The sequence below is a fragment of the Leiobunum rupestre genome, chromosome 5 (genome assembly GCF_980474605.1).
Source record: "Leiobunum rupestre chromosome 5, qqLeiRupe1.1.hap1, whole genome shotgun sequence".
In the NCBI taxonomy this organism is placed as follows: Eukaryota; Metazoa; Arthropoda; class Arachnida; order Opiliones; family Sclerosomatidae; genus Leiobunum; species Leiobunum rupestre.
The window spans coordinates 60,645,830-60,667,790 of NC_143388.1; the positions used below are offsets into that span (position 1 = coordinate 60,645,830).

Consider the following 21,961-nt stretch of genomic DNA (forward strand, 5'->3'; position numbering starts at 1 on the left):
TATGTCATATTATTTCGCGCGTGTTGATTTGTGCGCGCGAATTATTTACGCAGAAAAATGGCGACGTGATCAAGGGGGCTTCCATTTCCCAGTCGTCATCCGAGATGCTTTTCAAACTTTGCTGAACCTTCGCCGACGCTTTGCCGCAGAGCTTCACGAGGCCTTCTTGATTTTCCGTCGGTCCATCTGAAAATTCCCGACGAAATTCAAATGGTTTCTCTGAGGGTTGTTGAATTTAATTATTTGGTTTCATTTTAATATTTTTTAAAGGTCTTGTGCCGGTTTTTCTTGATAAAGAGATTAATAATTTGAGTGCAGTGATAATGTAAATTGAGCATAAATTAAATCTTCATTAAATTTTATTATTAATTAATAATAAATTTTAATTTAATTAACATTGCTAGAGAACCTAGTTCGTTCTTACATTTTCATAAATACATCAGAGCCCCCAGAGGTCCTATAGCATCCTATATTTTTAGCAAAATCCCCAAAAAGTCCTATAAAATTCTATAATTTTGATATTTTGCTCATTTCAAATCCCACCACTCACAAGGAGACGACCCGAGGTGTTACACACAGATTTCGTTCAAACTCGGGGGATTGGTAGATCTTCGTGTAACTCGAAAAATCCTAAAGGGAATTTATTCAATGGGTAACGGTTTTGCCATGGCACCGAAAAATGTTTTTGACAACATAAAATTGAAATTTTTCCTATTTAAGCCATATTGTTTCATTTTTACCCATTTGGTTCAAATTGATCAAAATGTGATCAATTTTGATTTTTTTCGTCAATTTTTAAATTTTGTTTTATAATTTTGGTATTTTAAAATTTTTCAATTTTTTAAAATCTTTCACAGGGAATCGGTCCAAATCCCATGTTATTTTCGATGGGAAAATTTCCACTTTATGTTGTCAAAAACATTTTTCGTTGCCATGGTAAAACCGTTGCCCATTGAATAAATTCCCTTTAGGATTTTTCAAGTTACATGAAGGTCTACCAATCCCCCGAGTTTGAACAAAATCGGTGTGTAACACCTCGGGTCGTCTCCTTGTCAGTTAAATTGCTAGATTTAGTTGTAGGATAAATTCCTTAATAAAGTCATTCTAGTCTCTACATATTGTTAACATGGTTAGCTACTAGTATATTTTGGTGATAAAATGGTTAAATTGTTTCTATTTTTAAGTGGAAATAAAACATTTATTTCACTTAATATAGATTTTGCTTTACGCTGTTATGGGGTAGCGAATAGTTTGAGTCGGAGTAAAAACGTTTTTCCAAAATGACTGCCTGAGTCCATTTTAGCAGATAAATTCTGGCTAGCAGATGACAAAATCCGATTTACTCTCTTTACACTCCTTTTCAGAAGGAGTAAAAAGAGTAGCCCTAATACTCCGGAACAAGTGAATAGTTTATGGGTCGGAGTAATTCTCATCCCTGGAACAGGCGAATAAAACGTTTTAGGGGAAAAAATAGTACACTTTTAGTCCGATAACAGGCGAAATGTAACCACTTACAAGGAGAGTACCTGAAGTGTTTATTGCCGATTTAGTTCAAAGTCGGGTGTAATGTAGACCTATATGAGATATGAAATTTCCCAAAAGGAGACGTTGCACTACCCATTAGATTTGCCATCGCATCCGAAAATGTCTTTGATCACTTAAAACAATAATAAGATTTTTTCCTGATTTTACCCAAAAATTGTTACAATTTTACCCCAAAAATATTCCAATTTACCCAATAATGATGAAATTTATCTAAGTGTGGTACAAATTACCCATTTCGTGATTTTAAAAATTAAAAAAATTCTTAGCTAGGACCCTGTGAAACCGAGACAATCCCATGCTTTTTTAAATGGAGATTTTTTGTTTTAAGTTGTTTGGTTGCCATGGCAAATCGAATGGGTAGTGCAACGTCTCCTTTTGGGAAATTTCATACGTCATATAGTTCTCCATTACGCCCGACTTTGAATAAAATCGGCAATAAACACCTCGGGTACTATCCTTGTTATTGTTAAAGAAACTATTAACTCTGTAATTATCAATAACTTAATTTCTATGTACAGGGTGTTTCAAAAGATTATGCAAATATTTTAAGGAGTGTAAGCAGCAGGGAAACGCGAACATTAAGGTTTGGGTTCGTGTGATAGGTAAAAAAGGACTTTGTTAATCGAGGTAACCAGCGAAAAAAAGTACACTTAAACAGTATTTAAAGTCCAGGGGCTAGTAGGCCACACTTTGAAGCTCTGGCGCTCTTTTAACTCATCGTAGGAAAATGGGAAAAACAGGCATACTTCTCAACTCATCCCCTACAACTCCTTAAAAATTTTCATAACCTTTCGAAACACCCTGTATTGTTCCAAGAATGCATAGAAATAACGTAATTCAATGCTACCATGATGTTATACTTATCAGAATAAAAACGCCCTAAAAACTCTGTCTGTAGCGCCACCTGGAATATGCAAAAGTGGGATATTTTTCCCTCAGAGAAATATAACTTCTTAAATTATTCTTGGTTTTTTCTTGATTCTAGATTGTATAGTTTTCGTAATTGAAAGTGTAGAGAGATCTATAGTGGCAATTGAGAGTGACAGTTTGGGTCTTACCGGGATGCGAGGCGAAGACTGTTTCCAGGGGTTTCCTGAGAAGGCATTTGGCCTGCAGCGTGGCTGCCAGGGGCTGCAGCGACCACAGGCGAAGGCTGGAATCCCGCGAGGACGAGGCCAGCAGGAAAGGCCGACGAGGGTGACAGGCTAAACCTATTTTTTTTAAAAAGAAAAGACTTTTTGTAGAGACCCGTAGATAGACTGCTATGCGGAGAAAATGGGAAATCAATACATCTTTTTCAGGGGCAACCGCAAACACAAGGAGAACGCGGCTAGTCTTTAAACACGCTAAGGCAGTGTTGCGTACACATTTCATTGGACGAGCCTTTACGCTGAACGTTTTACGGGCGGGGGGAAGACGATTTCCTAATTTTCCCCTTCTGACGGCAGCAGGCGCTAAAGCGTCTAACCAATGAAAAATGTACGCGAGAAAATGCACGACTTTTGACGGGTTGCTTTCTCCTTGTGTGGGATGTGGTTGCTCCTAGATTTGTATCTAGTTTATAATGTTGGAATAATTTACAACACTGGCTCGTTATTATGATACGAAGATTTAAGATTCCCAACCGCACCTTCCTTAAAGCGAACTTGTTAGAAGTAATTTAAGTTTGCATAATTTAACGTATCGTAAGTTGCATTTTTGTTCGATCAGCGTAGCTCTGAAGATAATATTGTTCCGTAAATTGCACCATTGTAGTTGGTTGGGATTTCACGAGATTGATAATATTCTGTTGGGATTTCACGAGATTGATAATATTTTTTCGTTTTTCACGAGATTGATAATATTTTTTCGTTTTTCACGAGATTGATAATATTTTGGCTCGGTAAAGTTGGCACCCCCTATTTTTCTTTACTCGAATTAACCATCTTATATTATGGCACCCAATATGCACCATAACGCACCATCAAAGACACGTTACGCACCCCCTGGGAACCGAAGGAAATTTACAATATAAAAGGGGTGCCAACTTTATCTCAACACCCCCACTTCAACTTTTGTGGAAAAGACATGCACCAATCAATCGCACCCATTACGCACCATTATGCACCATTATCAGCGTTTTTCGCACCGTATTGGTTTTAGATTTATTCAAATATTACAGTGGGGGTGCCAGATTTACTTCAGCACCCCCATATACCTAGCGCCCTATAAAGATGACCAATCAATCGCACCCATTACGCACCATTATGCACCGTACGCTTTTAATTACGCACCATACTAGTTCATGAATTACGTTCATTTTTAATTTTAGGATTATTTAAATATAAATTGGAACTGTGGGGGTGCCAGATTTACTTCAGCACCCCCATATACCTAGCGCCCTATAAAGATGACCAATCAATCGCACCCATTACGCACCATTATGCACCGTACGCTTTTAATTACGCACCATACTAGTTCATGAATTACGTTCATTTTTAATTTTAGGATTATTTAAATATAAATTGGAACTGTGGGGGTGCCAGATTTACTTCAGCACCCCCATATACCTAGCGCCCTATAAAGATGACCAATCAATCGCACCCATTACGCACCATTATGCACCGTACGCTTTTAATTACGCACCATACTAGTTCATGAATTACGTTCATTTTTAATTTTAGGATTATTTAAATATAAATTGGAACTGTGGGGGTGCCAGATTTACTTCAGCACCCCCATATACCTAGCGCCCTATAAAGATGACCAATCAATCGCACCCATTACGCACCATTATGCACCGTACGCTTTTAATTACGCACCATACTAGTTCATGAATTACGTTCATTTTTAATTTTAGGATTATTTAAATATAAATTGGAACTGTGGGGGTGCCAGATTTACTTCAGCACCCCCATATACCTAGCGCCCTATAAAGATGACCAATCAATCGCACCCATTACGCACCATTATGCACCGTACGCTTTTAATTACGCACCATACTAGTTCATGAATTACGTTCATTTTTAATTTTAGGATTATTTAAATATAAATTGGAACTGTGGGGGTGCCAGATTTACTTCAGCACCCCCATATACCTAGCGCCCTATAAAGATGACCAATCAATCGCACCCATTACGCACCATTATGCACCGTACGCTTTTAATTACGCACCATACTAGTTCATGAATTACGTTCATTTTTAATTTTAGGATTATTTAAATATAAATTGGAACTGTGGGGGTGCCAGATTTACTTCAGCACCCCCATATATCTAGCGCCCTATAAAGATGACCAATCAATCGCACCCATTACGCACCATTATGCACCGTACGCTTTTAATTACGCACCATACTAGTTCATGAATTACGTTCATTTTTAATTTTAGGATTATTTAAATATAAATTGGAACTGTGGGGGTGCCAGATTTACTTCAGCACCCCCATATATCTAGCGCCCTATAAAGATGACCAATCAATCGCACCCATTACGCACCATTATGCACCGTACGCTTTTAATTACGCACCATACTAGTTCATGAATTACGTTCATTTTTAATTTTAGGATTATTTAAATATAAATTGGAACTGTGGGGGTGCCAGATTTACTTCAGCACCCCCATATATCTAGCGCCCTATAAAGATGACCAATCAATCGCACCCATTACGCACCATTATGCACCGTACGCTTTTAATTACGCACCATACTAGTTCATGAATTACGTTCATTTTTAATTTTAGGATTATTTAAATATAAATTGGAACTGTGGGGGTGCCAGATTTACTTCAGCACCCCCATATATCTAGCGCCCTATAAAGATGACCAATCAATCGCACCCATTACGCACCATTATGCACCGTACGCTTTTAATTACGCACCATACTAGTTCATGAATTACGTTCATTTTTAATTTTAGGATTATTTAAATATAAATTGGAACTGTGGGGGTGCCAGATTTACTTCAGCACCCCCATATACCTAGCGCCCTATAAAGATGACCAATCAATCGCACCCATTACGCACCATTATGCACCGTACGCTTTTAATTACGCACCATACTAGTTCATGAATTACGTTCATTTTTAATTTTAGGATTATTTAAATATAAATTGGAACTGTGGGGGTGCCAGATTTACTTCAGCACCCCCATATATCTAGCGCCCTATAAAGATGACCAATCAATCGCACCCATTACGCACCATTATGCACCGTACGCTTTTAATTACGCACCATACTAGTTCATGAATTACGTTCATTTTTAATTTTAGGATTATTTAAATATAAATTGGAACTGTGGGGGTGCCAGATTTACTTCAGCACCCCCATATATCTAGCGCCCTATAAAGATGACCAATCAATCGCACCCATTACGCACCATTATGCACCGTACGCTTTTAATTACGCACCATACTAGTTCATGAATTACGTTCATTTTTAATTTTAGGATTATTTAAATATAAATTGGAACTGTGGGGGTGCCAGATTTACTTCAGCACCCCCATATACCTAGCGCCCTATAAAGATGACCAATCAATCGCACCCATTACGCACCATTATGCACCGTACGCTTTTAATTACGCACCATACTAGTTCATGAATTACGTTCATTTTTAATTTTAGGATTATTTAAATATAAATTGGAACTGTGGGGGTGCCAGATTTACTTCAGCACCCCCATATACCTAGCGCCCTATAAAGATGACCAATCAATCGCACCCATTACGCACCATTATGCACCGTACGCTTTTAATTACGCACCATACTAGTTCATGAATTACGTTCATTTTTAATTTTAGGATTATTTAAATATAAATTGGAACTGTGGGGGTGCCAGATTTACTTCAGCACCCCCATATATCTAGCGCCCTATAAAGATGACCAATCAATCGCACCCATTACGCACCATTATGCACCGTACGCTTTTAATTACGCACCATACTAGTTCATGAATTACGTTCATTTTTAATTTTAGGATTATTTAAATATAAATTGGAACTGTGGGGGTGCCAGATTTACTTCAGCACCCCCATATACCTAGCGCCCTATAAAGATGACCAATCAATCGCACCCATTACGCACCATTATGCACCGTACGCTTTTAATTACGCACCATACTAGTTCATGAATTACGTTCATTTTTAATTTTAGGATTATTTAAATATAAATTGGAACTGTGGGGGTGCCAGATTTACTTCAGCACCCCCATATACCTAGCGCCCTATAAAGATGACCAATCAATCGCACCCATTACGCACCATTATGCACCGTACGCTTTTAATTACGCACCATACTAGTTCATGAATTACGTTCATTTTTAATTTTAGGATTATTTAAATATAAATTGGAACTGTGGGGGTGCCAGATTTACTTCAGCACCCCCATATACCTAGCGCCCTATAAAGATGACCAATCAATCGCACCCATTACGCACCATTATGCACCGTACGCTTTTAATTACGCACCATACTAGTTCATGAATTACGTTCATTTTTAATTTTAGGATTATTTAAATATAAATTGGAACTGTGGGGGTGCCAGATTTACTTCAGCACCCCCATATACCTAGCGCCCTATAAAGATGACCAATCAATCGCACCCATTACGCACCATTATGCACCGTACGCTTTTAATTACGCACCATACTAGTTCATGAATTACGTTCATTTTTAATTTTAGGATTATTTAAATATAAATTGGAACTGTGGGGGTGCCAGATTTACTTCAGCACCCCCATATACCTAGCGCCCTATAAAGATGACCAATCAATCGCACCCATTACGCACCATTATGCACCGTACGCTTTTAATTACGCACCATACTAGTTCATGAATTACGTTCATTTTTAATTTTAGGATTATTTAAATATAAATTGGAACTGTGGGGGTGCCAGATTTACTTCAGCACCCCCATATACCTAGCGCCCTATAAAGATGACCAATCAATCGCACCCATTACGCACCATTATGCACCGTACGCTTTTAATTACGCACCATACTAGTTCATGAATTACGTTCATTTTTAATTTTAGGATTATTTAAATATAAATTGGAACTGTGGGGGTGCCAGATTTACTTCAGCACCCCCATATACCTAGCGCCCTATAAAGATGACCAATCAATCGCACCCATTACGCACCATTATGCACCGTACGCTTTTAATTACGCACCATACTAGTTCATGAATTACGTTCATTTTTAATTTTAGGATTATTTAAATATAAATTGGAACTGTGGGGGTGCCAGATTTACTTCAGCACCCCCATATATCTAGCGCCCTATAAAGATGACCAATCAATCGCACCCATTACGCACCATTATGCACCGTACGCTTTTAATTACGCACCATACTAGTTCATGAATTACGTTCATTTTTAATTTTAGGATTATTTAAATATAAATTGGAACTGTGGGGGTGCCAGATTTACTTCAGCACCCCCATATACCTAGCGCCCTATAAAGATGACCAATCAATCGCACCCATTACGCACCATTATGCACCGTACGCTTTTAATTACGCACCATACTAGTTCATGAATTACGTTCATTTTTAATTTTAGGATTATTTAAATATAAATTGGAACTGTGGGGGTGCCAGATTTACTTCAGCACCCCCATATACCTAGCGCCCTATAAAGATGACCAATCAATCGCACCCATTACGCACCATTATGCACCGTACGCTTTTAATTACGCACCATACTAGTTCATGAATTACGTTCATTTTTAATTTTAGGATTATTTAAATATAAATTGGAACTGTGGGGGTGCCAGATTTACTTCAGCACCCCCATATACCTAGCGCCCTATAAAGATGACCAATCAATCGCACCCATTACGCACCATTATGCACCGTACGCTTTTAATTACGCACCATACTAGTTCATGAATTACGTTCATTTTTAATTTTAGGATTATTTAAATATAAATTGGAACTGTGGGGGTGCCAGATTTACTTCAGCACCCCCATATACCTAGCGCCCTATAAAGATGACCAATCAATCGCACCCATTACGCACCATTATGCACCGTACGCTTTTAATTACGCACCATACTAGTTCATGAATTACGTTCATTTTTAATTTTAGGATTATTTAAATATAAATTGGAACTGTGGGGGTGCCAGATTTACTTCAGCACCCCCATATACCTAGCGCCCTATAAAGATGACCAATCAATCGCACCCATTACGCACCATTATGCACCGTACGCTTTTAATTACGCACCATACTAGTTCATGAATTACGTTCATTTTTAATTTTAGGATTATTTAAATATAAATTGGAACTGTGGGGGTGCCAGATTTACTTCAGCACCCCCATATACCTAGCGCCCTATAAAGATGACCAATCAATCGCACCCATTACGCACCATTATGCACCGTACGCTTTTAATTACGCACCATACTAGTTCATGAATTACGTTCATTTTTAATTTTAGGATTATTTAAATATAAATTGGAACTGTGGGGGTGCCAGATTTACTTCAGCACCCCCATATACCTAGCGCCCTATAAAGATGACCAATCAATCGCACCCATTACGCACCATTATGCACCGTACGCTTTTAATTACGCACCATACTAGTTCATGAATTACGTTCATTTTTAATTTTAGGATTATTTAAATATAAATTGGAACTGTGGGGGTGCCAGATTTACTTCAGCACCCCCATATATCTAGCGCCCTATAAAGATGACCAATCAATCGCACCCATTACGCACCATTATGCACCGTACGCTTTTAATTACGCACCATACTAGTTCATGAATTACGTTCATTTTTAATTTTAGGATTATTTAAATATAAATTGGAACTGTGGGGGTGCCAGATTTACTTCAGCACCCCCATATACCTAGCGCCCTATAAAGATGACCAATCAATCGCACCCATTACGCACCATTATGCACCGTACGCTTTTAATTACGCACCATACTAGTTCATGAATTACGTTCATTTTTAATTTTAGGATTATTTAAATATAAATTGGAACTGTGGGGGTGCCAGATTTACTTCAGCACCCCCATATACCTAGCGCCCTATAAAGATGACCAATCAATCGCACCCATTACGCACCATTATGCACCGTACGCTTTTAATTACGCACCATACTAGTTCATGAATTACGTTCATTTTTAATTTTAGGATTATTTAAATATAAATTGGAACTGTGGGGGTGCCAGATTTACTTCAGCACCCCCATATACCTAGCGCCCTATAAAGATGACCAATCAATCGCACCCATTACGCACCATTATGCACCGTACGCTTTTAATTACGCACCATACTAGTTCATGAATTACGTTCATTTTTAATTTTAGGATTATTTAAATATAAATTGGAACTGTGGGGGTGCCAGATTTACTTCAGCACCCCCATATACCTAGCGCCCTATAAAGATGACCAATCAATCGCACCCATTACGCACCATTATGCACCGTACGCTTTTAATTACGCACCATACTAGTTCATGAATTACGTTCATTTTTAATTTTAGGATTATTTAAATATAAATTGGAACTGTGGGGGTGCCAGATTTACTTCAGCACCCCCATATACCTAGCGCCCTATAAAGATGACCAATCAATCGCACCCATTACGCACCATTATGCACCGTACGCTTTTAATTACGCACCATACTAGTTCATGAATTACGTTCATTTTTAATTTTAGGATTATTTAAATATAAATTGGAACTGTGGGGGTGCCAGATTTACTTCAGCACCCCCATATACCTAGCGCCCTATAAAGATGACCAATCAATCGCACCCATTACGCACCATTATGCACCGTACGCTTTTAATTACGCACCATACTAGTTCATGAATTACGTTCATTTTTAATTTTAGGATTATTTAAATATAAATTGGAACTGTGGGGGTGCCAGATTTACTTCAGCACCCCCATATACCTAGCGCCCTATAAAGATGACCAATCAATCGCACCCATTACGCACCATTATGCACCGTACGCTTTTAATTACGCACCATACTAGTTCATGAATTACGTTCATTTTTAATTTTAGGATTATTTAAATATAAATTGGAACTGTGGGGGTGCCAGATTTACTTCAGCACCCCCATATATCTAGCGCCCTATAAAGATGACCAATCAATCGCACCCATTACGCACCATTATGCACCGTACGCTTTTAATTACGCACCATACTAGTTCATGAATTACGTTCATTTTTAATTTTAGGATTATTTAAATATAAATTGGAACTGTGGGGGTGCCAGATTTACTTCAGCACCCCCATATATCTAGCGCCCTATAAAGATGACCAATCAATCGCACCCATTACGCACCATTATGCACCGTACGCTTTTAATTACGCACCATACTAGTTCATGAATTACGTTCATTTTTAATTTTAGGATTATTTAAATATAAATTGGAACTGTGGGGGTGCCAGATTTACTTCAGCACCCCCATATACCTAGCGCCCTATAAAGATGACCAATCAATCGCACCCATTACGCACCATTATGCACCGTACGCTTTTAATTACGCACCATACTAGTTCATGAATTACGTTCATTTTTAATTTTAGGATTATTTAAATATAAATTGGAACTGTGGGGGTGCCAGATTTACTTCAGCACCCCCATATACCTAGCGCCCTATAAAGATGACCAATCAATCGCACCCATTACGCACCATTATGCACCGTACGCTTTTAATTACGCACCATACTAGTTCATGAATTACGTTCATTTTTAATTTTAGGATTATTTAAATATAAATTGGAACTGTGGGGGTGCCAGATTTACTTCAGCACCCCCATATACCTAGCGCCCTATAAAGATGACCAATCAATCGCACCCATTACGCACCATTATGCACCGTACGCTTTTAATTACGCACCATACTAGTTCATGAATTACGTTCATTTTTAATTTTAGGATTATTTAAATATAAATTGGAACTGTGGGGGTGCCAGATTTACTTCAGCACCCCCATATATCTAGCGCCCTATAAAGATGACCAATCAATCGCACCCATTACGCACCATTATGCACCGTACGCTTTTAATTACGCACCATACTAGTTCATGAATTACGTTCATTTTTAATTTTAGGATTATTTAAATATAAATTGGAACTGTGGGGGTGCCAGATTTACTTCAGCACCCCCATATATCTAGCGCCCTATAAAGATGACCAATCAATCGCACCCATTACGCACCATTATGCACCGTACGCTTTTAATTACGCACCATACTAGTTCATGAATTACGTTCATTTTTAATTTTAGGATTATTTAAATATAAATTGGAACTGTGGGGGTGCCAGATTTACTTCAGCACCCCCATATATCTAGCGCCCTATAAAGATGACCAATCAATCGCACGCCGTGGATCTTTTGTATTCGTTAGATAGTTGTAAAAGTTGTTGTAGTTAGGTATTGTTTCCTGCTAACTAATCATACTAGTTTTGTCCCGCTGGAGTTGGGCAAAGGGGGGAATTTTCGGCCCCCAAATGGAAACCAACGACGCGTAATCTAAAATGAGATTTTTCTTCAACAACTCATTGGAACTGCTTTATTTTCCCAAGAAGCGCGCATTCCTCGCTTTTCATTACAACAGAGTTTCCGAAAGTTACACCGGATAACCAGGGAGTGGCCGCAGGGGGAGAGGCGACGACTTCGGGAGACACTCCCGCAAAGAGGAAATTTATTTGGGTAGCGTCGCCAACCTGTAAGACAATTATCGTTTTGTAGGATAATTTGACATTCCCTACAACGTACGATACCATTTGAAGTGTCCCACGTTAACTTTAAGCTTTCGATGTGCATCTAATATTACGGCCTTGGCCGACTTGTTAATTTTAGGATTATTTAATAATAAAGGAGGTCAAAAATTTTTACGTTTAGTTTTTTAATAATATTGAATAACTCAAAAATAACGAAAACAAAGTTTCTAAACTTTTGACAATTATATGGCTGGGGGCAAAGGGCTTTTCGCGCCCTAATAATATTTAGAACCTCAGAAATACCCTTTTCACTATCTCCGCTTCTTCTAAGAAGTGACTTTGCTTACTTTGTATCAAAAGTAAAATTTTTCCTGTTGGGATTCTTGAAAGTTGGTAGACATAGTTTGAGTCGTTCTTTATTTAATTGGGGTAAGGTTAAGGCAAACTATTGTTGGATTTAACGTGCGCATCCGACTTAACACTTCAACGAGTTTTTTTGCGCGAATATAATTTGGCATCTTGTTTTTCACAAGTTGGCCCATTACCAAAGAAATCTATGAAGTATTTAAAGGTTTTGTTTCTTATCTCCAAAAATTGAAACCCAAAGCTTCTCACGTGCTCTTGCTAATTAGAGTTGCTCCGGTTTTTTGGTACGTAACGCAATACAATTTACGGAGGAAAGACTGTTTCCCCGATTTCGTGTATACGTGATATCGGCTCCATGGAAACAGTAAAGAGGGATTTTTTTTTGGTCTTCTAGGAAAAGTTCATGTGGACGGTAGGTAGGGTCCATAGTTGTACATTTATTCTTTCGACGTGAAATTTTAAAACAGGCTAGTTGGAATAGACATGATCTCAGAGAAGGTTTAATTACTTCCCAGTCTAGTAGTTTTGAATTTTATATTTTAAGCTTAAAATAAGTGTGAAACCAAAATGGCTCCCAAAGCTAGAACGAAAGAAGACACAGAAAATATCTTACGTGCTTTATCAAAATTTAAAGAAAAAATATATCATCATAATAGCGTTACAGGAAAATCGTTTAAAGTATGGCAAGATGTAAGTGCCGAATTGGACAGCCATATGACGGGATTGGCGTTGTATACTTACGTTATGAAAAACATCAAGGAAAACAACATTCAAGTGTGTAAAGCTCTAGGCATTGATTTAACGAGTGATGAAGACCGAAGTGGAAGTTCGTCTCCAAGATCTAACCGCAGTTCTCAAGAAAGCGAAACTCCGAGTGAAACCTCTGAAAAGTCCGATAATTCGAATACGGCTCGTTTTGTTTTATCAATTAAACCCGAAGACTATAAGTTAATGGCACCGGAAGAAACTACTTTTAGATGTCGAGAGAAATCTAAATTACGAAAACATCGTAAGTACGTGGTTTTTAAACCCCGAGTGTGGGCAGACATCGTGCAAAATTATTTTTTCGAGAAAACCAAATTTCCCTGCACCTTAAGTTTCAAATGTGCACGAATCCATACTAGAAGTGATGTCTATGCAAAAATCCTGGGTCGCTGTTCGGACTGCCAGGCGACGTTTTTTGGATACGTCAAAGATGAGCCAAACCCGGTTTATGGTATGGACATCGAATGTGTTTTGCGGGGAAAATTTAATTCGTCCCATGAAGGATTAAAAAGGAATTTATCAGGAGATAGAAGAAAAGAAATGGTGGAAAAAATGACAGAAAAGAGTTTAACACCAGGTATGATTCGAATGGAGATGGCAAGTGATAAAATGAGTTTCGGAGATATCGAACCGTGTATTTTCCCTTCGGCGGAAGTGCTTAAAGTCGCTAAATATCAGCACTTAAAGGCCCTTAAGCTGGACGATGATCCTTTCACGGCAGTTTGCAAGATGATGAGTATATCAATATTTCAAGGTGTAATTAGAGACTTAGGTTATTTTAAATTCCGAGCCATCTACTGGACCCATACGCAATTACATGTTTACAAGGCCTATTGCGAAAACAATTTAGAGAACTGTAAAATATCAATAGACGCAACTGGCTCAGTTGTGAAAAAATTACAGCGACCTAGTGGTAAAAGTGGCCATATATTTCTTTACGAAGCAACCGTGAACGACTTAATCAATAAGAAACAATTTGCAGTGACTCAAATGCTTTCTGAGGCACATGATGCAACGTCAATTTATCTTTGGTTGCAAATGTGGATAAACTCGGGTGCCATAAGACCGAAAGAATGTGTATCGGATATGTCTTTAGCTCTACTTCATGCCGTATGCAGGGCCTTTGCTAATTGCACGTCCCTTTCGGATTACATATCGCGTTGTGGGGACATTTTAATATCAAAGAAGATCGATGTTCTTTTACCAGAGTCTTTCATTAGATGTGATGTTGCTCATACAATGAAATTAATTGCCAGTTGGCCTAGTTTAAAAACGGAAAAAGTAAGAACCAGAAGGTTTTTTCTACACGCTATGGGTCAAATTATCCAAACTGAAACTCTTGAAGATTTAGAAAATTTTCTTCGAGCTATTTTGATAGTTTCACTTAGCGAGACAGAAGGGCAAAGCCTTAAGACCGGAAATAACACAAAATGCGAACTTAGAAAGTCATGGCTTCAAGGAAAAATATCGGGCATTCAATCTGAAAGCGTTGAGGTCTTAGCCGTGTCAGTACCTGAAAATTTGAACGTCGAACATGAGGAGAGCACAAAGAGATCGCCTTTCGAAGATTTTATCTCTCAAATTATTCACGCGTGTGAGCAAGAAGTTTTTAACTCGGAATTTCCAGAAAATAATCCCGAGGAAGAAGGTAACCGGGGTAACCAACAACTAGTTCCTCATTTGAAAAAAGACTTGATGAAATTGGCAAAACTTTTACCACTTTGGACCAGCCTAATGCGACCTGTTTTTAAACTAGGAAGTACAGTGGCTACCAGTGCCGGAGTTGAAAGTAGCTTTAATGATTTGAAACATCGAGTTTTTAAAAACCACCAACTCCCCCTTAGTATCGATGAGTTTTTGTCGATTCATATCAAATCCTTGGTTGGGAGAATGAACTTAATTGAATCAAATACGCAATCTCAGAAAAAAAGCATCATGGTCATTTCTCCACAAACTAACGGTGAGTAAATAATTTTATGTATAGCATTTATTCACTATGTTTCTACATGCATGTATTAATTTATACCATGAATGTAGAACCGCATTAGGTAGGTCTAGTTTTTATGACGTCGCTCACGAGCGGCAGCTACAAACGTTTTAACAAGCAGATTTTTAGTTTTCTTTGAGTCCAAAAAGTTGCAATATTTATTCTTACGATCAAACGAAAATAATTTTTAATAATATTAATAGTGCATTTTATTATAAATAATATGTAAGATTTTTCGTATTAGTAGAGGTAATATTCTAAGAGTAGCAAGTAAATTTCTTTATCGGTTAAAATACGAAAAACGGGGATTTTTCGTAGAACCAGATACGCTTGTGAAAATGTTTAAGCCTATCCGAGACGCAGATGACAGCAAAGATATTTCAGATCGATATTCTTGGTAGAAATGAATACATTCATGGTTTCTAGAATCAATTGAGAAATTATGTAACAACTGAGAATATTTTGGAAAGTTATCTTAAATAATACACTTATTTACCAAATTCCATGTCTGTTATTATAAACGTCATGTTATTTAGTATGATTTAGAACTTAATTTTAAAAAAATGAACTATTTCAAATATGGGGCTGTTCACAAATTACGTAACGCAAAAAAAAACCGTTTTCGACATCTCCCTCCCCCTTGTAACAGAGAGTAACTAAAGGACAGACCCCACCCCCTAAATTACGTCACAAATACTCGACACCCCCCATTATAATAACACCATTAATCTCAAAAATATAAAATTTCTTTCAAAATTAAGTAAATTTCGGTATTATTCTGCCCCTAGAAAGATAATTTGTAGCGTTTTTATTTTTAATTGATCCTTCATATAAATATATTTCACTTATGTAACACTAGATGGTAGTCCGGGACTTCCGCTAAGATTTCACTATTGGGTCTTGCGGATAAAATGGTCTGTTATTGTCTAGGGGATTTTGTTGTAAGCTTAGTTTAGATTAAGGGAATCGAATGCGTTGCCAAATTACTTATTTTATTATCTTTGCTTAAATGGCCAATCGACCAAGTTATAGTAAGAATGGAAAAATCAACCCATTGATAGTGATAGTAATTTAATTTATACCAGAATCCATGTAAGGATGATAAATTCGAAAACTAAGCTTTGTGAATATATTATAACTGAACGGTAATTAAAAGTGCCCTCTCGGTACACTTGTAAAGGGGTTTTCCCCGAGTGCTTCGGTTTCCCCTTTCCATCAAAACTTGCAGAGGTTTTAAAGCGATAGTTAGTGTAGAGACGCTAGCGGTTATCTGTGGCAGGGCTAGCCACAACCATCCCACGCGGTTTAAATTTCCCCCGCATCGCTGTTAAAAGGGCCTCAGGCCTGTTGCGATGCAGGTAATAAGCAGTAGATTATTATTATTATTATTATTATTATAGTATATCAAATTATAGGCTGTCAGTGATAATATGAAATTGGCTTAGTCGGAAAATTATTTAACTATCAAGAGGGTTGCTTATAAATTGAACTTAAGACATTGACATTAAATTTTAACTTTAAATATTAAGATACCGATTTTAAATCGAATTTAGGAAATAAAATGTACGATACGATTAGGTGGCTGTTGGAGTCCATTGAGAAAGATGAGCTTGATGAAAGTGCAGTCACGGCTTATGAGCTTGATGAAAGTGCAGTAAATAAGTACCGTACACGTTACCCGGTAGCGGCGCATGGTGGGTTATCTTGCCTCTTTTTGCTATCGTGAGCTCAACGCCTCTTTTCTTACATAATCGGGGAGCTCATGGAACGCAGCATCATTACCGGTCCGCACTTTATTATTTTTTTCGTTTTTAATTTTTTTCTTGTTATCAAAAAGGTTTTAAGACTAATTTTTAACTTTAGGTCTCTCTTTTCTGTTACCACTCTGTTACCACTTTTTCTTCCCGCGCACCATAGTTTTTTATTCATCCGTTTGTGGGTCATCTTTATGGTCCCTTTTCTAGGAAAGCGCCAATTCGAAACGTAGTGACTAAGTGGTCATAAAACACAAATTATAAGATTTTATTTTTGGCAACGCATTCGGTTTTGGGAAATGCGTAAATGTTTTTATATGGCCTAAGAAAAATGCAACCATATGTCGGGGTGGTAAGAAATTGGATATCTGACCAGCAGATTCCAATCGTTAGAAGCGGACCTCCCTCGTGGTTGAGCGGGAATCTGGGGGGGGGGGGATCCTAACCCTCGAACCCTAACAAACAATTTTAAAATTTAAATTGGGAGATATCGAAATAGATAATGCTTAGGAATAATATACGCTGCAACTCACACTATTATATATGATAAAACAAGTTAAAATAATTGATAATTTAAATTCCTATGCTAATTTATGATATGTGACGTAACAGTTCAGTGAACCCTCCCCCTGCCACATTTAGTAACGCTTGAACAAACCCCCCTCCCCCTTATCGATTTAGGTAATTTGTGAACAGCCCCTATTCCCAAAATAAATACTTAGACGTTCCATGCCTCTCTTTATTTCAAATACGGAAGTATATATATTTATATTAAATCATTAGAACATTCAGATGAACAAATTATTCAAACAGAGGAATCTCCTGATGGTAGTTTCCCTGAAGATGTCTCCGATAAAATTTGTCACTTTTGCCAGGTAATACCAAAAAACTGTCAAGATTTTAGTTCTTTATAAACATATTTAGATGAAACCGTTAGCTTTTAATTAGTAATTACAAACGAATTAGTGTTATAATTTTTGTTAACTACCGTTTTGTATTTGATTCAAACTTATGTATTTGAAGGTCCAATTAGCCTTATGAATTAGCCTTTGGAACTGATGTAATACTGTAGCGAATCAGAGTCTTTCGCGAAAAGTAGTCGCGATACAGATGCTCGGGAATTTTAGAATAGTCTTTAAATTTAAGCAATATAAGTTATTTAACTACTTGTGAAAGATATTATTTAAAACGGATGAATCGTAAGAATAATGTCTGAAAGATATTAAACAGTTTTCCCAAGGCAAAAGCATTATTTGTTACTATTTTATTCTCTATTATACGATTAAACTCTCTAAGCTCAATTTTCACCGCCTCTGATTAGCTACAGAATTATTAAAGCAGTTTAAAATTTTTCAGCTACCTTATTTTATGCTCTGATTAGGCGTAAAGCTAATTTATCGTTACTATGTTCCGAGCTATATTTTCTCCAATTAAATTTATTTTTTGCCTTAAAATAAACAAAATATTTCATTTATTTAGAAAACTTCAACAGAAACGTTTCTTGTACGGTTTAATAACCCAACGTCTTCAGATCAAAATGCTTATAGTTGGAGTTGCAAAAATCACCTGGAAATTATTTCTCGTAAAATCATTTAATTGATAAATAAACAGTGTTGTAGTCGAGAAAAGCATTGTTAGCTTAATGTACCACTTTAGAGAAACGATCATTACAGTGGTAAAATTGGCATATATGACAAAAACTGGTGTATATAAAAAATATAAAAAAATTGTTAATATATATCTCCCCACTATAGAGTTTTAACTACCTCAGTAGCGCTTTGTTAGCTTCGGGACTTTGTTTTAGGACTACACCACTGTAAATAATTTTACTTTAGTTTTAAATTTTTATGATTTTAATATTTAGCCGATACTAGTTCCTCATCTACAACAAAATGCATCGCTTGTATTCGGGGAGACTTCCCATCAAGTGCCCACAAGTGTACCATATGCAATGTATGTTTAAAAAATAATGTAATTACAACGCAATAACTAATATAATATATTTATGAAAACGCTAGATAAATGTTCATATCCTTCCTGGATGTTCTCTCTTCGTCGAAGGAGAAGAAGAAGGATACGGCGAAAAACGTATCTGTTGCAATTGCGCCCCGAAGGCGCCCCAACAGAAAGAAGCGATAAAAGAGTCTACTTCATTTGAAAACTGGCGAAACCAAGGCACTAGTCCCAAAAAACGACCACGAAAATCCTATCTAAATAAACTATCTGAACTTTCCAGAATTGACTTTTCCTCAAAACAGAACGCACTGCCTATAGGTCTCTTAAAAAATGCTAATTCGTTATCTCTGCAACCAATCAAAATTCAAAAACTTAAATATTCACTTACCAACACTTGCGCGTTTGATAGTATTATTCAAGCTCTGTGCGTAGGCTATTGCGATTCCGCCGAGGTTAAAAACGTAGTGGATGATCCAAACACGGACACACCGATATTTATACTAGTTGAACGAATGATGCGTGTTGGAATTAAACTAAATATTTACAGACAAAGAGCAGTAATTTTGAAAGATCTTTTCGAAAACGAAACTTCGCCCTTCAATATAATTATTGTAAAATGCGAATCATCAGCAGTGGAACTTTTAAGAAAAATAAATTTAGGACCATGCCTTAAAGAAAGTAGTAAATGCGATTGCAATTCCGAAACAAGAGACATATTGAAGAATTTCGTCACAATAGATTGTTCACCAACAGCTATTGACCAAATGGAAGAGTTAGTTCAAACGTATTTGTCAACGGAAATATTTGTGGAATGCTACCTTTGCAAGGGCATTAAGAAAATAACACAATCTTTCCCAGATTTTCATTTCTTTATAGAATTGACAGATATTACGTCAAGAATGGATTGTGAAACCAGCGTGGTATTAAAACTTTCAAACATACCAAAATCAATTAAGTTAAATAGCAAGACCTACTTTTGTCGAGCCGTAGTATCTTTTCAGGGATTGAATTCACCTGGTATTATTGGCCATTACGTGTGTTACGGGCTACGTCCAAACGACAAGTGGGAAAAGTACGACGATTTGGCAAAGACCAGTATAGAGGTTTCAGATAACACACAAGTTTACCCTCATATAGTATATTTCTCAATATAAAGGAGAAGAATCGTTAAAAGTTGAATAAAACCGCCTATATTAGTGATAAAAACTCTTTTGGCATTTAAGTATTTTTTGTTGCTACCATTTATTCTTATATTCTAATATAAAACTACTCCGATATATTTGTTTAAAATATTTTTATACCTTTATATGCTCTACGCAATTGAATTAATTCCATCAGTATAAATATTTCTTTACCTTAATTATTTTGAATTAAAAGGTAAAATACTCGACATAACGGAAAAATAAGCGACAAAATGTAAAATTTAAAATAGTGCATAGAATGTCTCGAACATATCTAAAATATAAACGCAGTTTTTATTACACACTAAAAGTTAAGATAAATACACCATACCTAAAATTCTATGTCTTTATTTTGGATTTCTTTCTCTTTGTAATAAAAATATTTGCAAAAAGTTCAGTTGACCTAATTTCTAGGGTGCTAAGTAAATCTGGCACCTCCACTGTAATATTTGAATAAATCTGAAACCAGTATGGTGCGTAATTAAAAGCGTACGGTGCATAATGGTGCGTAATGGGTGCGATTGATTGGTCATCTTTATAGGGCGCTAGGTATATGGGGGTGCTGAAGTAAATCTGGCACCCCCACAGTTCCAATTTATATTTAAATAATCCTAAAATTAAAAATGAACGTAATTCATGAACTAGTATGGTGCGTAATTAAAAGCGTACGGTGCATAATGGTGCGTAATGGGTGCGATTGATTGGTCATCTTTATAGGGCGCTAGGTATATGGAGGTGCTGAAGTAAATCTGGCACCCCCACAGTTCCAATTTATATTTAAATAATCCTAAAATTAAAAATGAACGTAATTCATGAACTAGTATGGTGCGTAATTAAAAGCGTACGGTGCATAATGGTGCGTAATGGGTGCGATTGATTGGTCATCTTTATAGGGCGCTAGGTATATGGAGGTGCTGAAGTAAATCTGGCACCCCCACAGTTCCAATTTATATTTAAATAATCCTAAAATTAAAAATGAACGTAATTCATGAACTAGTATGGTGCGTAATTAAAAGCGTACGGTGCATAATGGTGCGTAATGGGTGCGATTGATTGGTCATCTTTATAGGGCGCTAGGTATATGGAGGTGCTGAAGTAAATCTGGCACCCCCACAGTTCCAATTTATATTTAAATAATCCTAAAATTAAAAATGAACGTAATTCATGAACTAGTATGGTGCGTAATTAAAAGCGTACGGTGCATAATGGTGCGTAATGGGTGCGATTGATTGGTCATCTTTATAGGGCGCTAGGTATATGGAGGTGCTGAAGTAAATCTGGCACCCCCACAGTTCCAATTTATATTTAAATAATCCTAAAATTAAAAATGAACGTAATTCATGAACTAGTATGGTGCGTAATTAAAAGCGTACGGTGCATAATGGTGCGTAATGGGTGCGATTGATTGGTCATCTTTATAGGGCGCTAGGTATATGGGGGTGCTGAAGTAAATCTGGCACCCCCACAGTTCCAATTTATATTTAAATAATCCTAAAATTAAAAATGAACGTAATTCATGAACTAGTATGGTGCGTAATTAAAAGCGTACGGTGCATAATGGTGCGTAATGGGTGCGATTGATTGGTCATCTTTATAGGGCGCTAGGTATATGGGGGTGCTGAAGTAAATCTGGCACCCCCACAGTTCCAATTTATATTTAAATAATCCTAAAATTAAAAATGAACGTAATTCATGAACTAGTATGGTGCGTAATTAAAAGCGTACGGTGCATAATGGTG

The 21,961-nt window shown here is 36.9% G+C and overlaps 2 protein-coding genes across 5 annotated transcripts in view; one reads left to right on the plus strand and one right to left on the minus strand.

The window, feature by feature from the left end:
- Positions 1–21,961, plus strand: part of LOC149945515 (protein YIPF6) — a 268,416-nt gene that overhangs the window by 21,214 nt on the left and 225,241 nt on the right. The window lies entirely within an intron of this gene.
- LOC149945516 (WD repeat-containing protein 17-like) overlaps positions 1–21,961 on the minus strand; it is an 85,024-nt gene that overhangs the window by 19,661 nt on the left and 43,402 nt on the right. The window contains exons 13-14 of the mRNA XM_090176585.1: positions 2,604–2,756; positions 50–186 (exon numbers count right to left, since the gene is read on the minus strand). Coding sequence (XP_090032711.1) covers positions 50–186; positions 2,604–2,756 — 290 coding nt within the window. The remainder of the gene's footprint in view (positions 1–49; positions 187–2,603; positions 2,757–21,961) is intronic.